General features: G+C 41.2%; 1 protein-coding gene across 1 annotated transcript in view; it reads left to right on the top strand.

The window, feature by feature from the left end:
• The window catches only part of LOC125241502 (dipeptidase 1-like), a 449138-nt gene extending 428193 nt beyond the window's left edge, over nt 1-20945 (top strand). The window contains 2 exon segments of the mRNA XM_048150023.1: nt 18977-19115; nt 20226-20945. Coding sequence (XP_048005980.1) covers nt 18977-19115; nt 20226-20333 — 247 coding nt within the window. The 3' untranslated portion in view covers nt 20334-20945.
• Nucleotides 20946-21693: the final 748 nt, after the last annotated feature.

The raw sequence follows: 21693 nt of genomic DNA, 5'->3' as shown, positions 1-21693 counted from the left end.
CTCTTAGCTGGAGGCCCAGTTCACCCGACCTTTCAGTTATTCGGCACTGTTACTTTTTATTTCTAACTCACAGGACGATAATATTTGGGTGTACATTGAAAACAAAATTAAAAATAGAGCAAGTCTTCCAAAACACCGATAGTTTCACAAATCGTGAGCAAAACTAGTTTTGTAAATCAACCTCATTACCGGCAACAAAACTACTGCTTTTTTAACTTCTGATTAGCAGAAACGTCTGCAATCGATGCCACTAGGCTTAGAATAAAATTTAAAAGTGGAAAATGTCTGCCTTGGGTGAGACTTGAACTCACGGCCTCTGGATCGATACTCCAGCGCTCTGCCAACTGACCCACCAAGACTTCAACCAATCCAGCGAAATTTTCCACTACTAAGGTCAATGGGACCTGTAGCAGCATCTACCGTAAGAGTGTTAAACTTCTTAAAACTACTGCTTGTCAATATTACAACGTTCAATATTACAATATTCAATAACGTGCTACTTCGAAGGCCGCAAAAATTATGTGACCCGCTCTTATTGCACCACAAATAACGCCGTGTCTTGCGTGGGCGACGGTCGCGCGATCGTCGCGCGACCGTCGCCGTCGCGTCTCATCGCATCGTCTACTTCCATATCGATAAGGTTTGATTTCGTATGCGTCGCATCGCCGTCGCGCGACCATCCCGCGACCGTCGCCCACGCAAGCCACGGCGTAAGATCGCATCGATATTTTGAGGTCTTCGTCGCGGGTGCGTATCGATCGATATAACAACAAATTGAATCATATAACAACAAATAATATCCTAACAAATTGTATAATTCTTATTTAATATGATGAAATTTTTTGAGAATAACATTTATTATAACATACTTTGAGCATAATGCTTATTTCCGATAAAAAAAAAATTCTTTCTAAAGCACAGTCAGAATAAAAAAAAAATTGATCCATCATTTACCACAAAAGTAGATTAGGTTAGAACTGTGACCCCTATACACAACGCGCTGCTACCAGAAAAATAGGTCAGGTTAGGTTAGAACTGTGACCCTTAAACATATGTACTGCTATCAGAAAAACAGGTTAGGTTAGGTTAGAACTGTGGTCCCTTAAAAAAAGAATAAAATTAATTCATGAAATTTAATGTTTTATATTGCGACTGAACAGTGCATCGCGGCATCTAGTGACGTGTGATCTATGTCGCTGGGTCTTTGAGCGACTGTCGGGCTCTGGGGACCTGCGAGAGACACTTAGGCACAGAGTAGATGGTGATGGAATATACAGGGTGTATTTTGATAGATGACAGCTTTTTCTCATATTGAATTTTGAGACAAGCAAATTCGAAACTAACCTAACCACAAAATTAAAATTTTGAAAACACGCCGACCGCGACATAGTGGACCGATTTTCATGAAACATGGCTAAAAACACTCCCGACTAACTCAGCTTTCAGACAAAAAAAAACTAAATCGGTTCATCCGTTCTGGAGCTACGATGCCACAGACAGACACACACAGAGACAGACAGACAAACAGACAGATAGACACGTCAAACTTATAACACCCCGTCGTTTTTGCATCGGGGATTAAAAATCTTGTAGTGTATTTTTAGTCGGGAGTGTTCTTAGCCATGTTTCATAAAAATCAGTCCACTATATCGCGGTCGGAGTTTTTTTTTGTGGTTATTGAAACCCTCTTAGCAAAGTGTTTTTGTAGAAACGAATATGTTAGTTTTCATCACACCCGCACTTTAAATGTGCTATTGCTCACAGGCGGAACGTGAGTTATAGAAAAATCGTTCTCCCAAGGGAATAATGAAATTTCTTGTACCGTACTTAACTTTTTTACATCTACTTACATATTTTTTGCATTGCGAGTGTGATGAAAAACATTGTGTGTAACTCGGGGAGTATGAATATTACTAACTCGAGTCTTTAAATCGCTCCGGCAAGCCGTCGCGATTTAACTTACTCTCGTTAGTAATATTCAACTTCCTCCCCTTGTTGCACAATGTACTATTCTAGAAAGCCTAAAACTGTTGGCAAATGAACCGAGCAAACCAAATCCAGTCGCTGGATGGAGTTGCAAACAGATTATGTAGCGTTCTTTACCTAAAGAGTCCTTATGTTTCATCGATTTCAGTCGCAAAGCCGATGTATGCAGTTCAAAGCCGGACGACGTAGGCGACCCTGATACTTTCTAAGGTTAGCTGGAAGAGATCCCTTAAGGGATAAGCTCGCCTTTGTATATTTTTGTTATTGTAATTTTAATTAAGGACAACTAAGTGAATAATTGAACGACATAGAAGTCATAGAACCGTTAAATGACGAACTCGAGACCAATCTTTGCTTTTTTTTTCTATGGAGCCGTTTTCTTTAAATGAGCATTTCTTTTTTTTTTGCCAATATTTTTTTTTTAATTGTTTTAGGGAATTTTAGGTCAATTGTACTCAGAATCACGAGTACTTTCAATCTCACTGGGAGACAAAAAGTGTCCCAGAATGTCCATACATTTTTGTTACTTTCCTCTTTTGTTACCCCATACAACATGTACGGAAAATGATAACAAAATAAGAAAAAATCGTATGGGACAATTTTTTTAACTAATAGGATTGAAAAGGCTAGTATAGGCGATTGTATAGGCGACCATCGCGCGACCGTCGCCCACGCAAGCCACGGCGTATGTTCGTTGAAATATAATGAATAATAACATATAATTTACTTGCCTTACTAAAACTAACTCTTTCTTGGCCTTCTGATGAAATGGTCCGTTGCAGGTCTATCATCTCCTTCCATTTAAACTTTAATAGTTTGTCTTCGGATCGACCAAAGTGGAACAAAAACTGCGCTCTTAAATTGTAATACAAGTTTGTCTTTGCGCAGTTGGGTGATATCAGCCACTTAAAGCGTGAGGACCTTTCAGAGTGAGAAAGCCACATATTTCACAAATACAGCCTTTAGTTTCACCCAAACGAGTTTCTCCCTTATCGAACGCAGATTAAAAAGTTCGAAAAAGCTTTCCCAAGTTACAGATTTGGGTGTTTTTTTAGGTTTCGAATGTGGGTTTTGTGCGAATCGAACTTTGGGTAAAGCTTTCGTTTCCCAGAGGGTTCGTGGGGTGTGTGAGGGCTTTTGCATATTACTTTGTATACTTACTTAAAAGCTCTGGTTTTTCGGTTGCGTAGGCAAAATGGCAAGAATAGAAAATTAACAACTTTATCGCGTGACCGCCGCCGTCGCGTCGCGTATCCAGACTAATATTATAATTGGGAAAGTGTGTGTCTCTGTTTGTTTGTCAGTCTTTCACGGCAAAACGGAGCGACGAATTGACGCGATTTTTAACACGCTTTTATTAGGTCGTCGTGTATGTAACTATGTATGTAATGGAATCTGCGGAGGCTAATTTAACCATCTTCCAGGAGTCGTAGCGTAATGAAAATTGGCAGCTATATGTAGTTCCGATGACAATACAATAATATGGTACTGTTGAGCTGATCTGATGATGGAGTCGGAAGATATGAACTGGAACTACATGATGGAACCTCGTATCATAGCCGTTTTTGGGTTTCTTAGAAAAGTCTTGTAATGAACTTTGACTACAATTAGGTTTCAAGGTCTGATGATGAAGCCGAAAGATATGAACTGGAACTACATGATGGAACATCGTATCATAGCTGTTTTTGGGTTTCTTAGAAAAGTCTTGTAATGAACTTTGACTACGATTAGGTTTCAAGGTCTGATGATGGAGCCGGAAGATATGAACTGGAACTACATCATGGAACATCGTATCATAGCTGTTTTTGGGCTTCTTAGGAAAGTCTTGTAATGAACTTTGACTACAATTAGGTTTCAAGGTCTGATGATGGAGCCGGAAGATATGAACTGGAACTACATGATAGAACATCGTATCATAGCTGTTTTTGGGCTCCTTAGAAAAGTCTTGTAATGAACTTTGACTACGATTAGAATTCAAGGTCTGATGATGGAGCCGGAAGATATGAAGTGGAACTACATGATGGAACATCGTATCATAGCTGTTTTTGGGCTTCTTAGAAAAGTCTTGTAATGAACTATGACTACGATTAGGTTTCAAGGCCTGATGATGGTGCCGGAAGATAAGAACAGAAAAAAAGGGGGGGGCTCGAGGGGGAAGCATGAAAGAAAGATCAACGTAGTATTTAAAATAAGTTGGGTTAGCGTTTTCTTGTGACCTTTCAGAGCAAACAAAGGGGGCTCGGGGGCGAAGCCCCCGCATAAAAGAAAGATCAACGTTGTATTTAAAATAAGTTTGGTTAAGGTTTTCTTGTGATCCTTAAGAGTAAAGAAAAGGGGGGCTAGGGGGGCGAAGCTGCATGAAAGAAAGATCAACGTAGTATTTAGAATAAGTTGGGTTAGCGTTTTCTTGTGACCTTTAAGAGCAAACAAAGGGGGGCTCGGGGGGCGAAGCCCCCCGCATGAAAGAAAGATCAACGTAGTATTTAAGATAAGTTGGGTTAGCGTTTTCTTGTGACATTTAAGAGCAAACAAAGGGGGGCTCGGGGGCGAAGCCCCCGCATGAAAGAAAGATCAACGTTGTATTTAAAATAAGTTGGTTTAGGGTTTTCTTGTGATCCTTAAGAGTAAAGAAAAGGGGGGCTCGGGGGGCGAAGGCCCCCGCATGAAAGAAAGATCAACGTAGTATTTAAGATAAGTTGGGTTAGCGTTTTCTTGTGACCTTTAAGAGTAAACAAAGGGGGGCTCGGGGGGCGAAGCCCCCCGCATAAAAGAAAGATTAACGTAGTATTTAAAATAAGTTGGGTTAGCGTTTTCTTGTGACCTTCCAGAGCAAACAAAGGGGGGCTCCGGGGGCGAAGCCCCCCGCATAAAAGAAAGATCAACGTTGTATTTAAAATAAGTTGGGTTAAGGTTTTCTTGTGATCCTTAAGAGTAAAGAAATGGCCCCCGCATGAAAGAAAGATCAACGTAGTATTTAGAATAAGTTGGGTTAGCGTTTTCTTGTGACCTTTAAGAGCAAACAAAGGGGGGCTCGGGGGGCGAAGCCCCCGCATGGAAGAAAGATCAACGTAGTATTTATAATAAGTTGGGTTAGCGTTTTCTTGTGACCTTTAAGAGCAAACAAAGGGGGCTCGGGGGCGAAGCCCCCGCATGAAAGAAAGATCAACGTAGTAGTTAAGATAAGTTGGGTTAGCGTTTTCTTGTGACCTTTAAGAGCAAACAAAGGGGGGCTCGGGGGGCGAAGCCCCCCGCATGAAAGAAAGATCAACATTGTATTTAGAATAAGTTGGGTTAGCGTTTTCTTGTGACCTTTAAGAGCAAACAAAGGGGGGCTCGGGGGGCGAAGCCCCCGCATGAAAGAAAGATCAACGTAGTATTTAAGATAAGTTGGGTTAGCGTTTTCTTGTGACATTTAAGAGCAAACAAAGGGGGGCTCGGGGGCGAAGCCCCCGCATGAAAGAAAGATCAACGTTGTATTTAAAATAAGTTGGTTTAGGGTTTTCTTGTGATCCTTAAGAGTAAAGAAAAGGGGGGCTCGGGGGCGAAGCCCCCCGCATGAAAGAAAGATCAACGTAGTATTTAAGATAAGTTGGGTTAGCGTTTTCTTGTGACCTTTAAGAGTAAACAAAAGGGGGGCTCGGGGGGCGAAGCCCCCCGCATGAAAGAAAGATCAACGTAGTATTTAAGATAAGTTGGGTTAGCGTTTTCTTGTGACATTTAAGAGCAAACAAAGGGGGGCTCGGGGGGCGAAGCCCCCGCATGAAAGAAAGATCAACGTAGTATTTAAGATAAGTTGGGTTAGCGTTTTCTTGTGACATTTAAGAGCAAACAAAGGGGGGCTTGGGGTCGAAGCCCCCCACATAAAAGAAAGATCAACGTTGTATTTAAAATAAGTTGGTTTAGGGTTTTCTTGTGATCCTTAAGAGCAAACAAAGGGGGGCTCGGGGGCGAAGCCCCCTGAATGAAAGAAAGATCAACGTAGTATTTAAGATAAGTTGGGTTAGCGTTTTCTTGTGACATTTAAGAGCAAACAAATGGGGGGCTCGGGGGGCGAAGCCCCCCGCATGAAAGAAAGATCAACGTAGTATTTAAGATAAGTTGGGTTAGCGTTTTCTTGTGACCTTTAAGAGCAAACAAAGGGGGGCTCGGGGGGCGAAGCCCCCCGCATGAAAGAAAGATCAACGTAGTATTTAAGATAAGTTGGGTTAGCGTTTTCTTGTGACATTTAAGAGCAAACAAAGGGGGGCTTGGGGTCGAAGCCCCCCACATAAAAGAAAGATCAACGTTGTATTTAAAATAAGTTGGTTTAGGGTTTTCTTGTGATCCTTAAGAGCAAACAAAGGGGGGCTCGGGGGGCGAAGCCCCCCGAATGAAAGAAAGATCAACGTAGTATTTAAGATAAGTTGGGTTAGCGTTTTCTTGTGACATTTAAGAGCAAACAAATGGGGGCTCGGGGGGCGAAGCCCCCCGCATGAAAGAAAGATCAACGTAGTATTTAAGATAAGTTGGGTTAGCGTTTTCTTGTGACATTTAAGAGCAAACAAAGGGGGCTCGGGGGCGAAGCCCCCGCATGAAAGAAAGATCAATGTAGTATTTAAGATAAGTTGGGTTAGCGTTTTCTTGTGACCTTTAAGAGTAAACAAAGGGGGCTCGGGGGCGAAGCCCCCGCATGAAAGAAAGATCAACGTAGTATTTAAGATAAGTTGGGTTAGCGTTTTCTTGTGACATTTAAGAGCAAACAAAGGGGGCTCGGGGGCGAAGCCCCCGCATGAAAGAAAGATCAACGTTGTATTTAAAATAAGTTGGTTTAGGGTTTTCTTGTGATCCTTAAGAGTAAAGAAAAGGGGGCTCGGGGGCGAAGCCCCCGCATGAAAGAAAGATCAACGTAGTATTTAAGATAAGTTGGGTTAGCGTTTTCTTGTGACCTTTAAGAGTAAACAAAGCGGGGCTCGGGGGCGAAGCCCCGCATAAAAGAAAGATTAACGTAGTATTTAAAATAAGTTGGGTTAGCGTTTTCTTGTGACCTTCCAGAGCAAACAAAGGGGGGCTCGGGGGGCGAAGCCCCCCGCATGAAAGAAAGATCAACGTAGTATTTAAGATAAGTTGGGTTAGCGTTTTCTTGTGACATTTAAGAGCAAACAAAGGGGGGCTCAGGGGGCGAAGCTCCCCGCATGAAAGAAAGATCAACGTTGTATTTAAAATAAGTTGGTTTAGGGTTTTCTTGTGATCCTTAAGAGCAAACAAAGGGGGCTCGGGGGCGAAGCCCCCGCATGAAAGAAAGATCAACCTAGTATTTAAGATAAGTTGGGTTAGCGTTTTCTTGTGACATTTAAGAGCAAACAAAGGGGGGCTCGGGGGGCGAAGCCCCCCGCATGAAAGAAAGATCAACGTTGTACTTAAAATAAGTTAGTTTAGGGTTTTCTTGTGTTCCTTAAGAGTAAAGAAAAGGGGGGCTCGGAGGGCGAAGCCCCCCGCATGAAAGAAAGATCAACGTAGTATTTAAGATAAGTTGGGTTAGCGTTTTCTTGTGACCTTTAAGAGTAAACAAAGGGGGGCTCGGGGGCGAAGCCCCCGCATAAAAGAAAGATTAACGTAGTATTTAAAATAAGTTGGGTTAGCGTTTTCTTGTGACCTTTAAGAGCAAACAAAGGGGGGCTCGGGGGCGAAGCCCCCTCATAAAAGAAAGATCAACGTTGTTTTTAAAATAAGTTGGGTTAGCGTTTTCTTGTGACCTTTAAGAGCAAACAAAGGGGGCTCGGGGGCGAAGCCCCCTCATAAAAGAAAGATCAACGTTGTTTTTAAAATAAGTTGGGTTAGCGTTTTCTTGTGACCTTTAAGAGCAAACAAAGGGGGGCTCGGGGGCAAAGCCCCCCGCATGAAAGAAAGATCAACGTTGTATTTTAAATAAGTTGGGTTAGCGTTTTCTTGTGACCTTTAAGAGCAAACAAAGGGGGGCTCGGGGGGCGAAGCCCCCCGCATGAAAGAAAGATCAACGTAGTATTTAAAATAAGTTGGGTTAGGGTTTTCTTGTGATCCTTAAGAGTAACGAAAAGGGGGGCTCGGGGGGCAAAGCCCCCAGCATAAAAGAAAGATTAACGTAGTATTTAAAATAAGTTGGGTTAGCGTTTTCTTGTGACCTTTAAGAGCAAACAAAGGGGGGCTCGGTGGGCGAAGCCCCCGCATGAAAGAAAGATCAACGTTGTATTTTAAATAAGTTGGTTTAGGGTTTTCTTGTGACCCTTAAGAGTAACGAAAAGGGGGGCTCGGGGGGCGAAGCCCCCCGCATAAAAGAAAGATCAACGTAGTATTTAAAATAAGTTGGGTTAGGGTTTTCTTGTGACCTTTAAGAGCAAACAAAGGGGGGCTCGGGGGGCGAAGCCCCCGCATGAAAGAAAGATCAACGTAGTATTTAAGATAAGTTGGGTTAGTGTTTTCTTGTGACCTTTAAGAGCAAACAAAGGGGGGCTCGGGGGGCGAAGCCCCCCGCATAAAAGAAAGATTAACGTAGTATTTAAAATAAGTTGGGTTAGCGTTTTCTTGTGACCTTTAAGAGCAAACAAAGGGGGGCTCGGGGGCGAAGCCCCCGCATGAAAGAAAGATCAACGTAGTATTTAAGATAAGTTGGGTTAGCGTTTTCTTGTGACCTTTAAGAGCAAACAAAGGGGGGCTCGGGGGCGAAGCCCCCTCATAAAAGAAAGATCAACGTTGTTTTTAAAATAAGTTGGGTTAGCGTTTTCTTGTGACCTTTAAGAGCAAACAAAGGGGGGCTCGGGGGGCAAAGCCCCCCGCATGAAAGAAAGATCAACGTTGTATTTTAAATAAGTTGGGTTAGCGTTTTCTTGTGACCTTTAAGAGCAAACAAAGGGGGGCTCGGGGGGCGAAGCCCCCCGCATGAAAGAAAGATCAACGTAGTATTTAAAATAAGTTGGGTTAGGGTTTTCTTGTGATCCTTAAGAGTAACGAAAAGGGGGGCTCGGGGGGCAAAGCCCCCAGCATAAAAGAAAGATTAACGTAGTATTTAAAATAAGTTGGGTAATGGTTTTCCTGTGACCCTTAAGTGCAAATAAAGGGGGGCTCGGCAATACTTAAATTTTGTTTGAATTAGTTGAAATGTGACAATATTTTCTAATCGAGTCAAACAAAATCCCACTAACTGAGAGCTTCAAAACAATGTATGGCGAAAGTATGTCTCTCTAATGTCTTTAAAAAGTCCGCGATGGCACATGTCTATATTGTCTATCTTTTACGGATAACTTACTAGGTATAAACATTTTTATGATAATACCGTAATAAGAAGGTAGCCGCTAGTTATTATTAAGTAGCAATTAGCAATAAGTACACGTTAAGCATGTAAAATCCGCCTACTTGAAATAATTTTATGTATAAATGTTAAAAGGTATTTATTTCATTATTAATGACTAAAAAGTATAAAATAAATTAATAGTTTAAAAAACACTATAAAACACGCTTTTATAAATGCACGTAAAAGCCAAAAATAAATTATGGATCGTTCAAGTTGTCTCTATTTGTGAGCTGAAGTTTAAAAACTATGTGCTTTTAATTATAATATTTGATTGTAAAAGCGTGGGGCGCTGGAACAGGAAAGACTTTCTTGTAAACAAATACTAATTCGAACTTCCTGGCGAATGAAGTTGCATAAGAACATAACGTTTACATATGCCGCCTAAGGGTTACCAAAGAGAACCAAAGATATCTCGTCCACGAACAAGAATTCTGCATCCTGTCACTGTAGACACTTTCCCCTTTTGTACTTTGATTAGCGGAAAAAAGCGGCGTTCTAAGTGTCGGTGACTGTCGACTCTCCTCGCTACTAGCGCATATTTTGTCTGAGTTCGACAAACTGGTACCTACTTTGAACACTGACTTTTAATTGATTTGACTGTTTAATGTAGAACCTACTAGTCATGCTGCAACTCCAGTTAGCGCGTCAATCTGTGTAACCTCCTTCCCGTAACATAGCATAATTTGATTTATCAGCAAGTTATACTTATATATTCTGTGGTTATACAAAAAGTCTTTCCTGTTCCAGCGCCCCACGCTTTTACAATCAAATATTATAATTAAAAGCACATAGTTTTTAAACTTCAGCTCACAAATAGAGACAACTTGAACGATCCATAATTTATTTTTGGCTTTTACGTGCATTTATAAAAGCGTGTTTTATAGTGTTTTTTAAACTATTAATTTATTTAACTGGAGATAGTTGAAGGGATGGCGAATGATATAGGCTACTTTTTTCACTTTCTAATCCACTATTTTCCCAAAATGGGGGGTGGAAGTTTGTATGGAGAATTCCGCAATTTTCGAACTTAACGCAAGCGAAGCCGCGGGCGAAAGCTAGTCATCTATTCTATAGTTCGTCGACGTCGCCCACCAAAGACATTTCCATAGAGATTTTGAAGGTTTCATTTCGTCGCGCCGCGTCGCGTCGCAGTCGCGTGTCGCATCGCATCGCCGTCGCGCGACTGAGGCCCACGCAAACCACAGCGTTAAAAATTTAAAAAAAAAATGCATTTATTTCAGACTATTTGGGTCCATAAGTTTGTTAATACATTTTACAGAAATAAACCTTATAAACTAATGTTAATATCTTAAATTAAGAGGCCTTCGTCTCTCGTTCGTTTTGTAATAAGCAAATTAGATCAATACACAATGTTTTTTTTTGTTTCCGTTAAATTCGACACGTAATAGCTAGGTTCATTATCAGGAACCATCCTGTATATCACTTATTAGTTAAATTCACAAAAAAGAAATCAACAGTTTCCTACATAATAAATGAATTTATTAGTGGAGAGACCCTTAAGAATAACATTCAAGTTAGTGTCAAGTGATTGACTAATAACATTAGGAATTGGTAAAGGCTCTCACACACGTGTTTAGTGATTATGAGCACAGAATATATAATAGTACAAGTACAGAAGGCCCACTGCTTTGATGTTCACTAAATGCCGCCTTTTTAAATGCCTACAATATTCCAACAAAGAAACGAGCCGCACGTGCGCAGCGTCGGTCGATAGGGTTGCCTAATTTGCCTATGGATTAAAACGAATTTAATTAGAATGTTATAATTACTATTACATTCAAGTCTTGGGCACTTTGTAGGTATATGTACAGTATTTATATATTTTTGTTTAAGTCCCAACATCAGAAGCCTTATTGAACTTTTCCGTGGGACTTAATCTGTGTAAGATTGTCCTATTTTATTCATGACTAAGCATTATTAGCCATTCCATACGCGGACATCGCATATGAACCTTAAAAAAACTCGCGACGTAAAGTTACAATAGATAAGTGCGAACGTGTGTTCCGTGAGAACGCGCGCCACCCCTGATTAGGCCGCGAACTCGCGACCGCCAGCATGTACTTGTAGCGCGGCGATAGAATCGCGGAGTGAGCCGCCCCTGATATTACTATGGTTGTCTTACCAATTCCCTCACTTTTGAGCGCTATTCAGATACTTTTATTTGGCTTACCGTTCGCTCTATTTGCAAAACCATACTAATATTATAAATGGGAAAGTGTGTGTCTGTTTGTTTGTCCGTCTTTCACGGCCAAACGGAGCGACAAATTGACGTGATTTTTTAAGTGGAGATAGTTGAAGGGATGGAAAGTGACATAGGCTACTTTTTGTCTCTTTCTAACGCGTGCGAAGCCGCAGGAAAAAGCTAGTATACAATAAACGGCATAGAATGCCCGTTTCAAAACTCATGTCCCATAAAAAATTAGCTTAAATGGCTCAAGCTTAAGGCAAAAATATAGACACTAAGCTATGATGGGCGTTTGGAGAATATTTCGATATCGCTCGAACGATCCTAAACCACACCTCGGACACTGGCGATCAAATATATAAAAGAGGCGCGTTCCTACGCACACAGTCTGAGCTCGTGTTGGCGACCATGCTTGTATGAGTGAAATAAGACAGGTTGACTGGTCGCATTTTTGGCAGGCGGTAACTGTGAGGTAACCGAGAGCGGGTGGGCGGCACTTTCAGCGGGGAGCAGGAGTGGCCATACTGTACGGTAGTACTCTATATTTTACTGTTCCTAAACTAAGTATACTCGTATAATGTTAACAGGACTTTGTCACAGACTTTAAAACTAAAAATGATAACTAAGATTAAAGTGAGAAAAAGAGAGTAATCTTTCTCTGTCTCACTTTAACCTTTCCTAATTTTCTACGGTGTCGCACAAAACTTTGTATTTACCTACTTTATTTTTGAATCTCGGCCATTCGATTTCGTGAAATTCTTTCAATAATATCTCCACTACTAGCGATTTAAATTCTACTAACAGAATCGAAAACGAGTGGTCATTACCACTAGTTTTAAAATTACTAGCCGTCCTTTTTACCCGACTACGTCAACGCAAAAGGAGGGTTATGATTTTGACCGGTATGTATGTATGTATGTATGTATGTAGGTATGTATGTTCATCTGTTCCCTCATAACTTCTTAAGTACTCATTATTCAAAAACTTTTTAACAAAAAATAAAACCGCCTTCAAAAATAAGCGCGTTACAAAACACGGAGAAACTAAAAAGCAAAAAATAATAAACCGTTGAATTCAGATTTCTCATCGGATTGCAATAATCTAAACATACAAATTATAAACAAATCAATTATTTTTGTAGTCGGTACCATACCTGTTCGTCGCCAGGTTGGCCCCGACTTGCCTTTGAATTCTAATAAGTTGCGTTATAGAAACCTAACTTAACAAACTGTAATGTCCAACACAGGCAGGAGTTTCTAACTTTTCTCACACAATTCACGTAATTTTAGTATCGGAACGCGACAAAGTTATATTCTCGCAAAAAAACTAAACGAACATAAAGCTACAACGCCTAAAGCCGTTTCCAATTCGAAACTAGAACTCCAAATTCAAAATTTGTTCGAAACTCCAGAACCAATCAGAGGCGAGTTGACATCGTGCACTCTTTTAGCTTATAACAACCTTTACTCCATATAAATAAAGTCCTAGGATGGTCAAGACTTGATTAAAGTACGAATAACAAGAAGGCGTCGGAGCGAAGTTCTATTTTTAACACGCTTTTATTAGGTCGTCGTGTATGTAACTATGTATGTAATGGAATCTGCGGAGGCTAATTTAACCATCTTCCAGGAGTCGTAGCGTAATGAAAATTGGCAGCTATATGTAGTTCCGATGACAATACAATAATATGGTACTGTTGAGCTGATCTGATGATGGAGTCGGAAGATATGAACTGGAACTACATGATGGAACCTCGTATCATAGCCGTTTTTGGGTTTCTTAGAAAAGTCTTGTAATGAACTTTGACTACAATTAGGTTTCAAGGTCTGATGATGAAGCCGAAAGATATGAACTGGAACTACATGATGGAACATCGTATCATAGCTGTTTTTGGGTTTCTTAGAAAAGTCTTGTAATGAACTTTGACTACGATTAGGTTTCAAGGTCTGATGATGGAGCCGGAAGATATGAACTGGAACTACATCATGGAACATCGTATCATAGCTGTTTTTGGGCTTCTTAGGAAAGTCTTGTAATGAACTTTGACTACAATTAGGTTTCAAGGTCTGATGATGGAGCCGGAAGATATGAACTGGAACTACATGATAGAACATCGTATCATAGCTGTTTTTGGGCTCCTTAGAAAAGTCTTGTAATGAACTTTGACTACGATTAGAATTCAAGGTCTGATGATGGAGCCGGAAGATATGAAGTGGAACTACATGATGGAACATCGTATCATAGCTGTTTTTGGGCTTCTTAGAAAAGTCTTGTAATGAACTATGACTACGATTAGGTTTCAAGGCCTGATGATGGTGCCGGAAGATAAGAACAGAAAAAAAAGGGGGGGGGGGGGCTCGAGGGGGGAAGCATGAAAGAAAGATCAACGTAGTATTTAAAATAAGTTGGGTTAGCGTTTTCTTGTGACCTTTCAGAGCAAACAAAGGGGGCTCGGGGGCGAAGCCCCCGCATAAAAGAAAGATCAACGTTGTATTTAAAATAAGTTTGGTTAAGGTTTTCTTGTGATCCTTAAGAGTAAAGAAAAGGGGGGCTAGGGGGGCGAAGCTGCATGAAAGAAAGATCAACGTAGTATTTAGAATAAGTTGGGTTAGCGTTTTCTTGTGACCTTTAAGAGCAAACAAAGGGGGGCTCGGGGGGCGAAGCCCCCCGCATGAAAGAAAGATCAACGTAGTATTTAAGATAAGTTGGGTTAGCGTTTTCTTGTGACATTTAAGAGCAAACAAAGGGGGGCTCGGGGGGCGAAGCCCCCGCATGAAAGAAAGATCAACGTTGTATTTAAAATAAGTTGGTTTAGGGTTTTCTTGTGATCCTTAAGAGTAAAGAAAAGGGGGGCTCGGGGGGCGAAGGCCCCCGCATGAAAGAAAGATCAACGTAGTATTTAAGATAAGTTGGGTTAGCGTTTTCTTGTGACCTTTAAGAGTAAACAAAGGGGGCTCGGGGGCGAAGCCCCCGCATAAAAGAAAGATTAACGTAGTATTTAAAATAAGTTGGGTTAGCGTTTTCTTGTGACCTTCCAGAGCAAACAAAGGGGGCTCCGGGGGCGAAGCCCCGCATAAAAGAAAGATCAACGTTGTATTTAAAATAAGTTGGGTTAAGGTTTTCTTGTGATCCTTAAGAGTAAAGAAATGGCCCCCGCATGAAAGAAAGATCAACGTAGTATTTAGAATAAGTTGGGTTAGCGTTTTCTTGTGACCTTTAAGAGCAAACAAAGGGGGGCTCGGGGGCGAAGCCCCCCGCATGAAAGAAAGATCAACGTAGTATTTATAATAAGTTGGGTTAGCGTTTTCTTGTGACCTTTAAGAGCAAACAAAGGGGGCTCGGGGGCGAAGCCCCCGCATGAAAGAAAGATCAACGTAGTAGTTAAGATAAGTTGGGTTAGCGTTTTCTTGTGACCTTTAAGAGCAAACAAAGGGGGCTCGGGGGCGAAGCCCCCGCATGAAAGAAAGATCAACATTGTATTTAGAATAAGTTGGGTTAGCGTTTTCTTGTGACCTTTAAGAGCAAACAAAGGGGGGCTCGGGGGGCGAAGCCCCGCATGAAAGAAAGATCAACGTAGTATTTAAGATAAGTTGGGTTAGCGTTTTCTTGTGACATTTAAGAGCAAACAAAGGGGGGCTCGGGGGGCGAAGCCCCCCGCATGAAAGAAAGATCAACGTTGTATTTAAAATAAGTTGGTTTAGGGTTTTCTTGTGATCCTTAAGAGTAAAGAAAAGGGGGGCTCGGGGGGCGAAGCCCCCGCATGAAAGAAAGATCAACGTAGTATTTAAGATAAGTTGGGTTAGCGTTTTCTTGTGACCTTTAAGAGTAAACAAAGGGGGCTCGGGGGCGAAGCCCCCGCATGAAAGAAAGATCAACGTAGTATTTAAGATAAGTTGGGTTAGCGTTTTCTTGTGACATTTAAGAGCAAACAAAGGGGGGCTCGGGGGCGAAGCCCCCCGCATGAAAGAAAGATCAACGTAGTATTTAAGATAAGTTGGGTTAGCGTTTTCTTGTGACCTTTAAGAGCAAACAAAGGGGGGCTCGGGGGGCGAAGCCCCCCGCATGAAAGAAAGATCAACGTAGTATTTAAGATAAGTTGGGTTAGCGTTTTCTTGTGACCTTTAAGAGCAAACAAAGGGGGGCTCGGGGGGCGAAGCCCCCCTCATAAAAGAAAGATCAACGTTGTTTTTAAAATAAGTTGGGTTAGCGTTTTCTTGTGACCTTTAAGAGCAAACAAAGGGGGGCTCGGGGGCAAAGCCCCCCGCATGAAAGAAAGATCAACGTTGTATTTTAAATAAGTTGGGTTAGCGTTTTCTTGTGACCTTTAAGAGCAAACAAAGGGGGGCTCGGGGGGCGAAGCCCCCCGCATGAAAGAAAGATCAACGTAGTATTTAAAATAAGTTGGGTTAGGGTTTTCTTGTGATCCTTAAGAGTAACGAAAAGGGGGGCTCGGGGGGCAAAGCCCCCAGCATAAAAGAAAGATTAACGTAGTATTTAAAATAAGTTGGGTTAGCGTTTTCTTGTGACCTTTAAGAGCAAACAAAGGGGGGCTCGGTGGGCGAAGCCCCCCGCATGAAAGAAAGATCAACGTTGTATTTTAAATAAGTTGGTTTAGGGTTTTCTTGTGACCCTTAAGAGTAACGAAAGGGGGGCTCGGGGGCGAAGCCCCCGCATAAAAGAAAGATCAACGTAGTATTTAAAATAAGTTGGGTTAGGGTTTTCTTGTGACCTTTAAGAGCAAACAAAGGGGGCTCGGGGGCGAAGCTCCCCGCATGAAAGAAAGATCAACGTAGTATTTAAGATAAGTTGGGTTAGTGTTTTCTTGTGACCTTTAAGAGCAAACAAAGGGGGGCTCGGGGGCGAAGCCCCCCGCATAAAAGAAAGATTAACGTAGTATTTAAAATAAGTTGGGTTAGCGTTTTCTTGTGACCTTTAAGAGCAAACAAAGGGGGGCTCGGGGGGCGAAGCCCCCCGCATGAAAGAAAGATCAACGTAGTATTTAAGATAAGTTGGGTTAGCGTTTTCTTGTGACCTTTAAGAGCAAACAAAGGGGGGCTCGGGGGGCGAAGCCCCCCTCATAAAAGAAAGATCAACGTTGTTTTTAAAATAAGTTGGGTTAGCGTTTTCTTGTGACCTTTAAGAGCAAACAAAGGGGGGCTCGGGGGGCAAAGCCCCCCGCATGAAAGAAAGATCAACGTTGTATTTTAAATAAGTTGGGTTAGCGTTTTCTTGTGACCTTTAAGAGCAAACAAAGGGGGGCTCGGGGGGCGAAGCCCCCGCATGAAAGAAAGATCAACGTAGTATTTAAAATAAGTTGGGTTAGGGTTTTCTTGTGATCCTTAAGAGTAACGAAAAGGGGGGCTCGGGGGGCAAAGCCCCCAGCATAAAAGAAAGATTAACGTAGTATTTAAAATAAGTTGGGTAATGGTTTTCCTGTGACCCTTAAGTGCAAATAAAGGGGGGCTCGGCAATACTTAAATTTTGTTTGAATTAGTTGAAATGTGACAATATTTTCTAATCGAGTCAAACAAAATCCCACTAGCTGAGAGCTTCAAAACAATGTATGGCGAAAGTATGTCTCTCTAATGTCTTTAAAAAGTCCGCGATGGCACATGTCTATATTGTCTATCTTTTACGGATAACTTACTAGGTATAAACATTTTTATGATAATACCGTAATAAGAAGGTAGCCGCTAGTTATTATTAAGTAGCAATTAGCAATAAGTACACGTTAAGCATGTAAAATCCGCCTACTTGAAATAATTTTATGTATAAATGTTAAAAGGTATTTATTTCATTATTAATGACTAAAAAGTATAAAATAAATTAATAGTTTAAAAAACACTATAAAACACGCTTTTATAAATGCACGTAAAAGCCAAAAATAAATTATGGATCGTTCAAGTTGTCTCTATTTGTGAGCTGAAGTTTAAAAACTATGTGCTTTTAATTATAATATTTGATTGTAAAAGCGTGGGGCGCTGGAACAGGAAAGACTTTCTTGTAAACAAATACTAATTCGAACTTCCTGGCGAATGAAGTTGCATAAGAACATAACGTTTACATATGCCGCCTAAGGGTTACCAAAGAGAACCAAAGATATCTCGTCCACGAACAAGAATTCTGCATCCTGTCACTGTAGACACTTTCCCCTTTTGTACTTTGATTAGCGGAAAAAAGCGGCGTTCTAAGTGTCGGTGACTGTCGACTCTCCTCGCTACTAGCGCATATTTTGTCTGAGTTCGACAAACTGGTACCTACTTTGAACACTGACTTTTAATTGATTTGACTGTTTAATGTAGAACCTACTAGTCATGCTGCAACTCCAGTTAGCGCGTCAATCTGTGTAACCTCCTTCCCGTAACATAGCATAATTTGATTTATCAGCAAGTTATACTTATATATTCTGTGGTTATACAAAAAGTCTTTCCTGTTCCAGCGCCCCACGCTTTTACAATCAAATATTATAATTAAAAGCACATAGTTTTTAAACTTCAGCTCACAAATAGAGACAACTTGAACGATCCATAATTTATTTTTGGCTTTTACGTGCATTTATAAAAGCGTGTTTTATAGTGTTTTTTAAACTATTAATTTATTAATTACTCAGTCAGGATCAATTGAATCGGGTTTTTTTAGTTGTAAGAGATCGCAGAGGCTTTGGAAGCTAGGCTTATTTGATTACAGGGTTATTGGAAGCCTGGCTTGATCACTGTTAGTGAGATTTGCATCGTTTTGCGCCACGAAGGAAACAGCAGTTATCTAAACGCAACCATTGGGTACAGCATGCTATCAAGGATGACTCACGCTAGACTGGGCCGGAGAATCCGTTTCACTTCGTTTCTTATGGAATGCAACACGTTACCAATTAGCCATTATAGAAATTAGCGAGGCGGACACTTTCGCCAGGGCCTAGGGCTGGTCTAGTGTGAGTCACCATTGTCTCTCTAATCCAGTGGTTCTCAAACTTATTTTCCCATGGAACCCTTTTGGAAAGCAAAATATCTGACGGAACCCTTAAATAAATAAATAAAAAAGTTTATAGAAATCTTTATTTTAATAATTCTTAAACATAATAGTAAAATCTAATCATTAGATTCTAATGTGAGGTATTACATGAAACTGTTAATGACAATCGTTAACGCCAGACGCCTATCGAAACGCAGTCTGGCTCTGTCGCGCCAATACGGAAGATCGATAGAGATATTATCGTAAGCGTTTGTGCATTTGCTGTACCCTGGCGTTTGAGGCGTTTCGTAAAAGTTTACTATCGTACAGTATGGCCACTCCCTGATTCCCGCATGAAAATGCCGCCCACCCGCTCTTCAGCTGACCTGTCTTATCTCACTCATACAAACATGGTACGCGTCTAGACGAGCTTAGACTGTGTGCGTATGAACGCGTATCTTTCATAAAATTGATCGCCATTGTCCGAGCTGTGCCTTGAGTCCCGTTCTATTCTAACTCTCTCTTCCTTCCAGGGTTCCCCGCGGTCTGGAAGACGTATCCAAATACCCTGAGCTGTTCGCTGAACTCCTGCGTAGTGGACAATGGAGCGTTCAAGAACTGAAGAACCTTGCTGGTCTGAACATGTTGAGGGTCATGCGTCAGGTTGAGAAGGTAAGAGTTCTTTAGCCTAAAAACAAAATGCCAAGGTCACGGAGTCCTGTGGTCTATGGCGTGTTTAAATACCGTGAGCTGTTTGTGGAGTGTTCAGAAGTTGAAGAATCTCGGTGGTTTCAATATGATGAGGGTCTTGCGTCAGGTTGATAAGGTAAGCATTCTTTTAACCTAGAAACTTCACTTATCCATCCTTCTGAGCTATTCCCCTTGCGCTATGACATGGGGTTCTTCAAGAAACAGGTATTTAGGATTCTCAAAGGTCGGCAACGCATAAGTGACTTTCCTGATGTTGCTTATGTCCATGGGCGGCAATGACTGCTTCCCATCAGGCGGCTCGTCTGCTCATTTGCTGCCTATTTCATAAAAAAAGGTCAGAGACTCCTGTGGTCTATGGCATATCTAAATACCATGATCTGTTTGTGGAGCGTTCAAGAGCTGAAGAACCTCGCTGGTCTGAACATGTTGAGAGCCATGCGTCAGGTTGAGTAGGTAAGGTTTATATTTAGCTTTAAAACTTAACTTATTTATACTTCAAGATCACAAAGTCTTCAAGTTTTTTTTTTTTTATTCGGAAGTCTTCAAGTACTTGAAAATTTTACGACGTAGGTACCCCATAACGCTTATAGTTGTCCATGGCGAAATGGGCACCAGTAGTTACGATGCCCGAGCTGTTCTTGGTGGTATAAAACATGTCCAAATACCTACCTCGAGTTGAATCCAATGTGAAGTTTCCAGAAGTTCCAGGACCAAAAGACTGAGAGCAGCAACTTTCCCACTGTCTCTGCATATTTGGATTTAACTTTTCTCGTCTATTTGTAAATAGGATAGTTTCCTACTAGTCAAATCAGCTTCTTTTTAAAAACTATCAAAGCGATTTGCTAATAATTATGGAATTACTATGAAATACTGAGGAGTGACGTCACGGTCAATTCATTTACTTTATATCTTTCTCTTTGACTTATTAAATAGAAATTATGTTTAAATATAACCACTGTCCATATTTTTCTTCTAATTATGTGGTGCTTTATTTCGTGCACTGCATAAAGTATTTTATTTTAAGTATAGGAAACTAACCTATTATTTATAACTTAAAACTTTTTGTGCCAGGTCCGTGACGAGCTCCGCACAAATGGCGCAGAGCCTGAAGAGCACCCCGACTCGCCCAACGACAATGGCAACTGCACCAGCAACGCTTTCTACACCGAATACGTGTAGGCCTTTAGGCCTCCCGTAGGCCTCTGGACCTCCCGTAGGCTTATAGGCCTCCCGTAGGCTTCTAGATCTTCCGGAGGTCTTCAGGTATCCCGTAGGCCTTTAGGCCTCTGGACCTCCAGTAGGCTTATAGGCCCCCCGTAAGCTTCTAGATCTTCCGAAGGTCTTCAGGTATCCCGTTGGCCTTTAGGCCTCCAGTAGGTCTCTAGGCCTCACAAGCAAACAACTCTAGATGCAATAGGTCTAAAACCAGTTTCTTTATGTTTATATTTACACAGGATAAGTTTAGGCCCCTAGGCCCTGCTGCCCGAGGAGCGATTCACCAAATATCAACAGCAAGTGACGTAGAAAAATGGCTCTAAAACCATACCCAATTGTTTGTATGCTCACGTTTATACGATTGTTTTAGGCCTCCCGATTTAAATATTTACAAAAGTAACGCCGTCTCAACCCATTACCTACCACACAGATGGCATATATATACCGTAGATCAAGCAAACGAATCTACTTAGCGTGTCAAATGAATGCAGTAAAATCCACTGAGTTGTCCGTCTTTAATCGCAGCTTGCAGTTTTCGGGCGTCAATTTTTGTAAGTAAGTCAACAAAAACATGAAGAATGCCTCGCTACGTGATATTAAATTTTAATAACACATAAATTATGAACACTCGAAGGCCCCAAACATATTTAAAATCACAGGCAAGTAACAACATCAGTCGAAAACGCTCGGCCGCCATACAAATAGATGAACTTGTTTTTTCTATGTAAATCTAGTTCCTTTGTGACCTTCCAGGCGGACTATGTACAGTCAACCAACTGGAACCCTAGGCCACTGTAGAACTATGTCATAGTGACGTTATAAATCACTGTAAGAAATCTCTTACTGCTTGTCATTTTGACATGGTTGTAGAGTGGCCTACGGTTCCAATTCCAATTGGTTGACTGTACAAGGTCCAAGAGGTACCCAAAAGATTTTAATAAAATAATGACACCACCGTTCTGGCAATGGGACACATTAGTTATGCCATAAAAGACCATTGACATCTGTCAAATGATGAAATAGTATCAAAATGCCTCTTTAAGGCCGATAGTCCACTGTCATAATGTTTATCATAGAAATATGATCATAAACAACATGCCGTCCTTTTTCTTCACGTTGGAGTAAAAGGGAGGCATACAGACCTATGATCATATTTCTATGATAAACATATGATAGTGTAGGGTAAACTCGCCTCATTCGGTGACACGCCTAATTCGGCGATACAAGATTTGAAGCACTATTCCGAAAGACAATTTTTGGTTGTTTCACCGAATTAGGCGTGTCACCGAATGAGGCGAGTTTATCCTACTTTCGGCCTAAGGAA

The sequence above is a fragment of the Leguminivora glycinivorella genome, chromosome Z (assembly GCF_023078275.1).
Source record: "Leguminivora glycinivorella isolate SPB_JAAS2020 chromosome Z, LegGlyc_1.1, whole genome shotgun sequence".
Lineage (NCBI taxonomy): Eukaryota > Metazoa > Arthropoda > Insecta > Lepidoptera > Tortricidae > Leguminivora > Leguminivora glycinivorella.
This window is presented reverse-complemented; position numbering and strand designations above follow the sequence as displayed.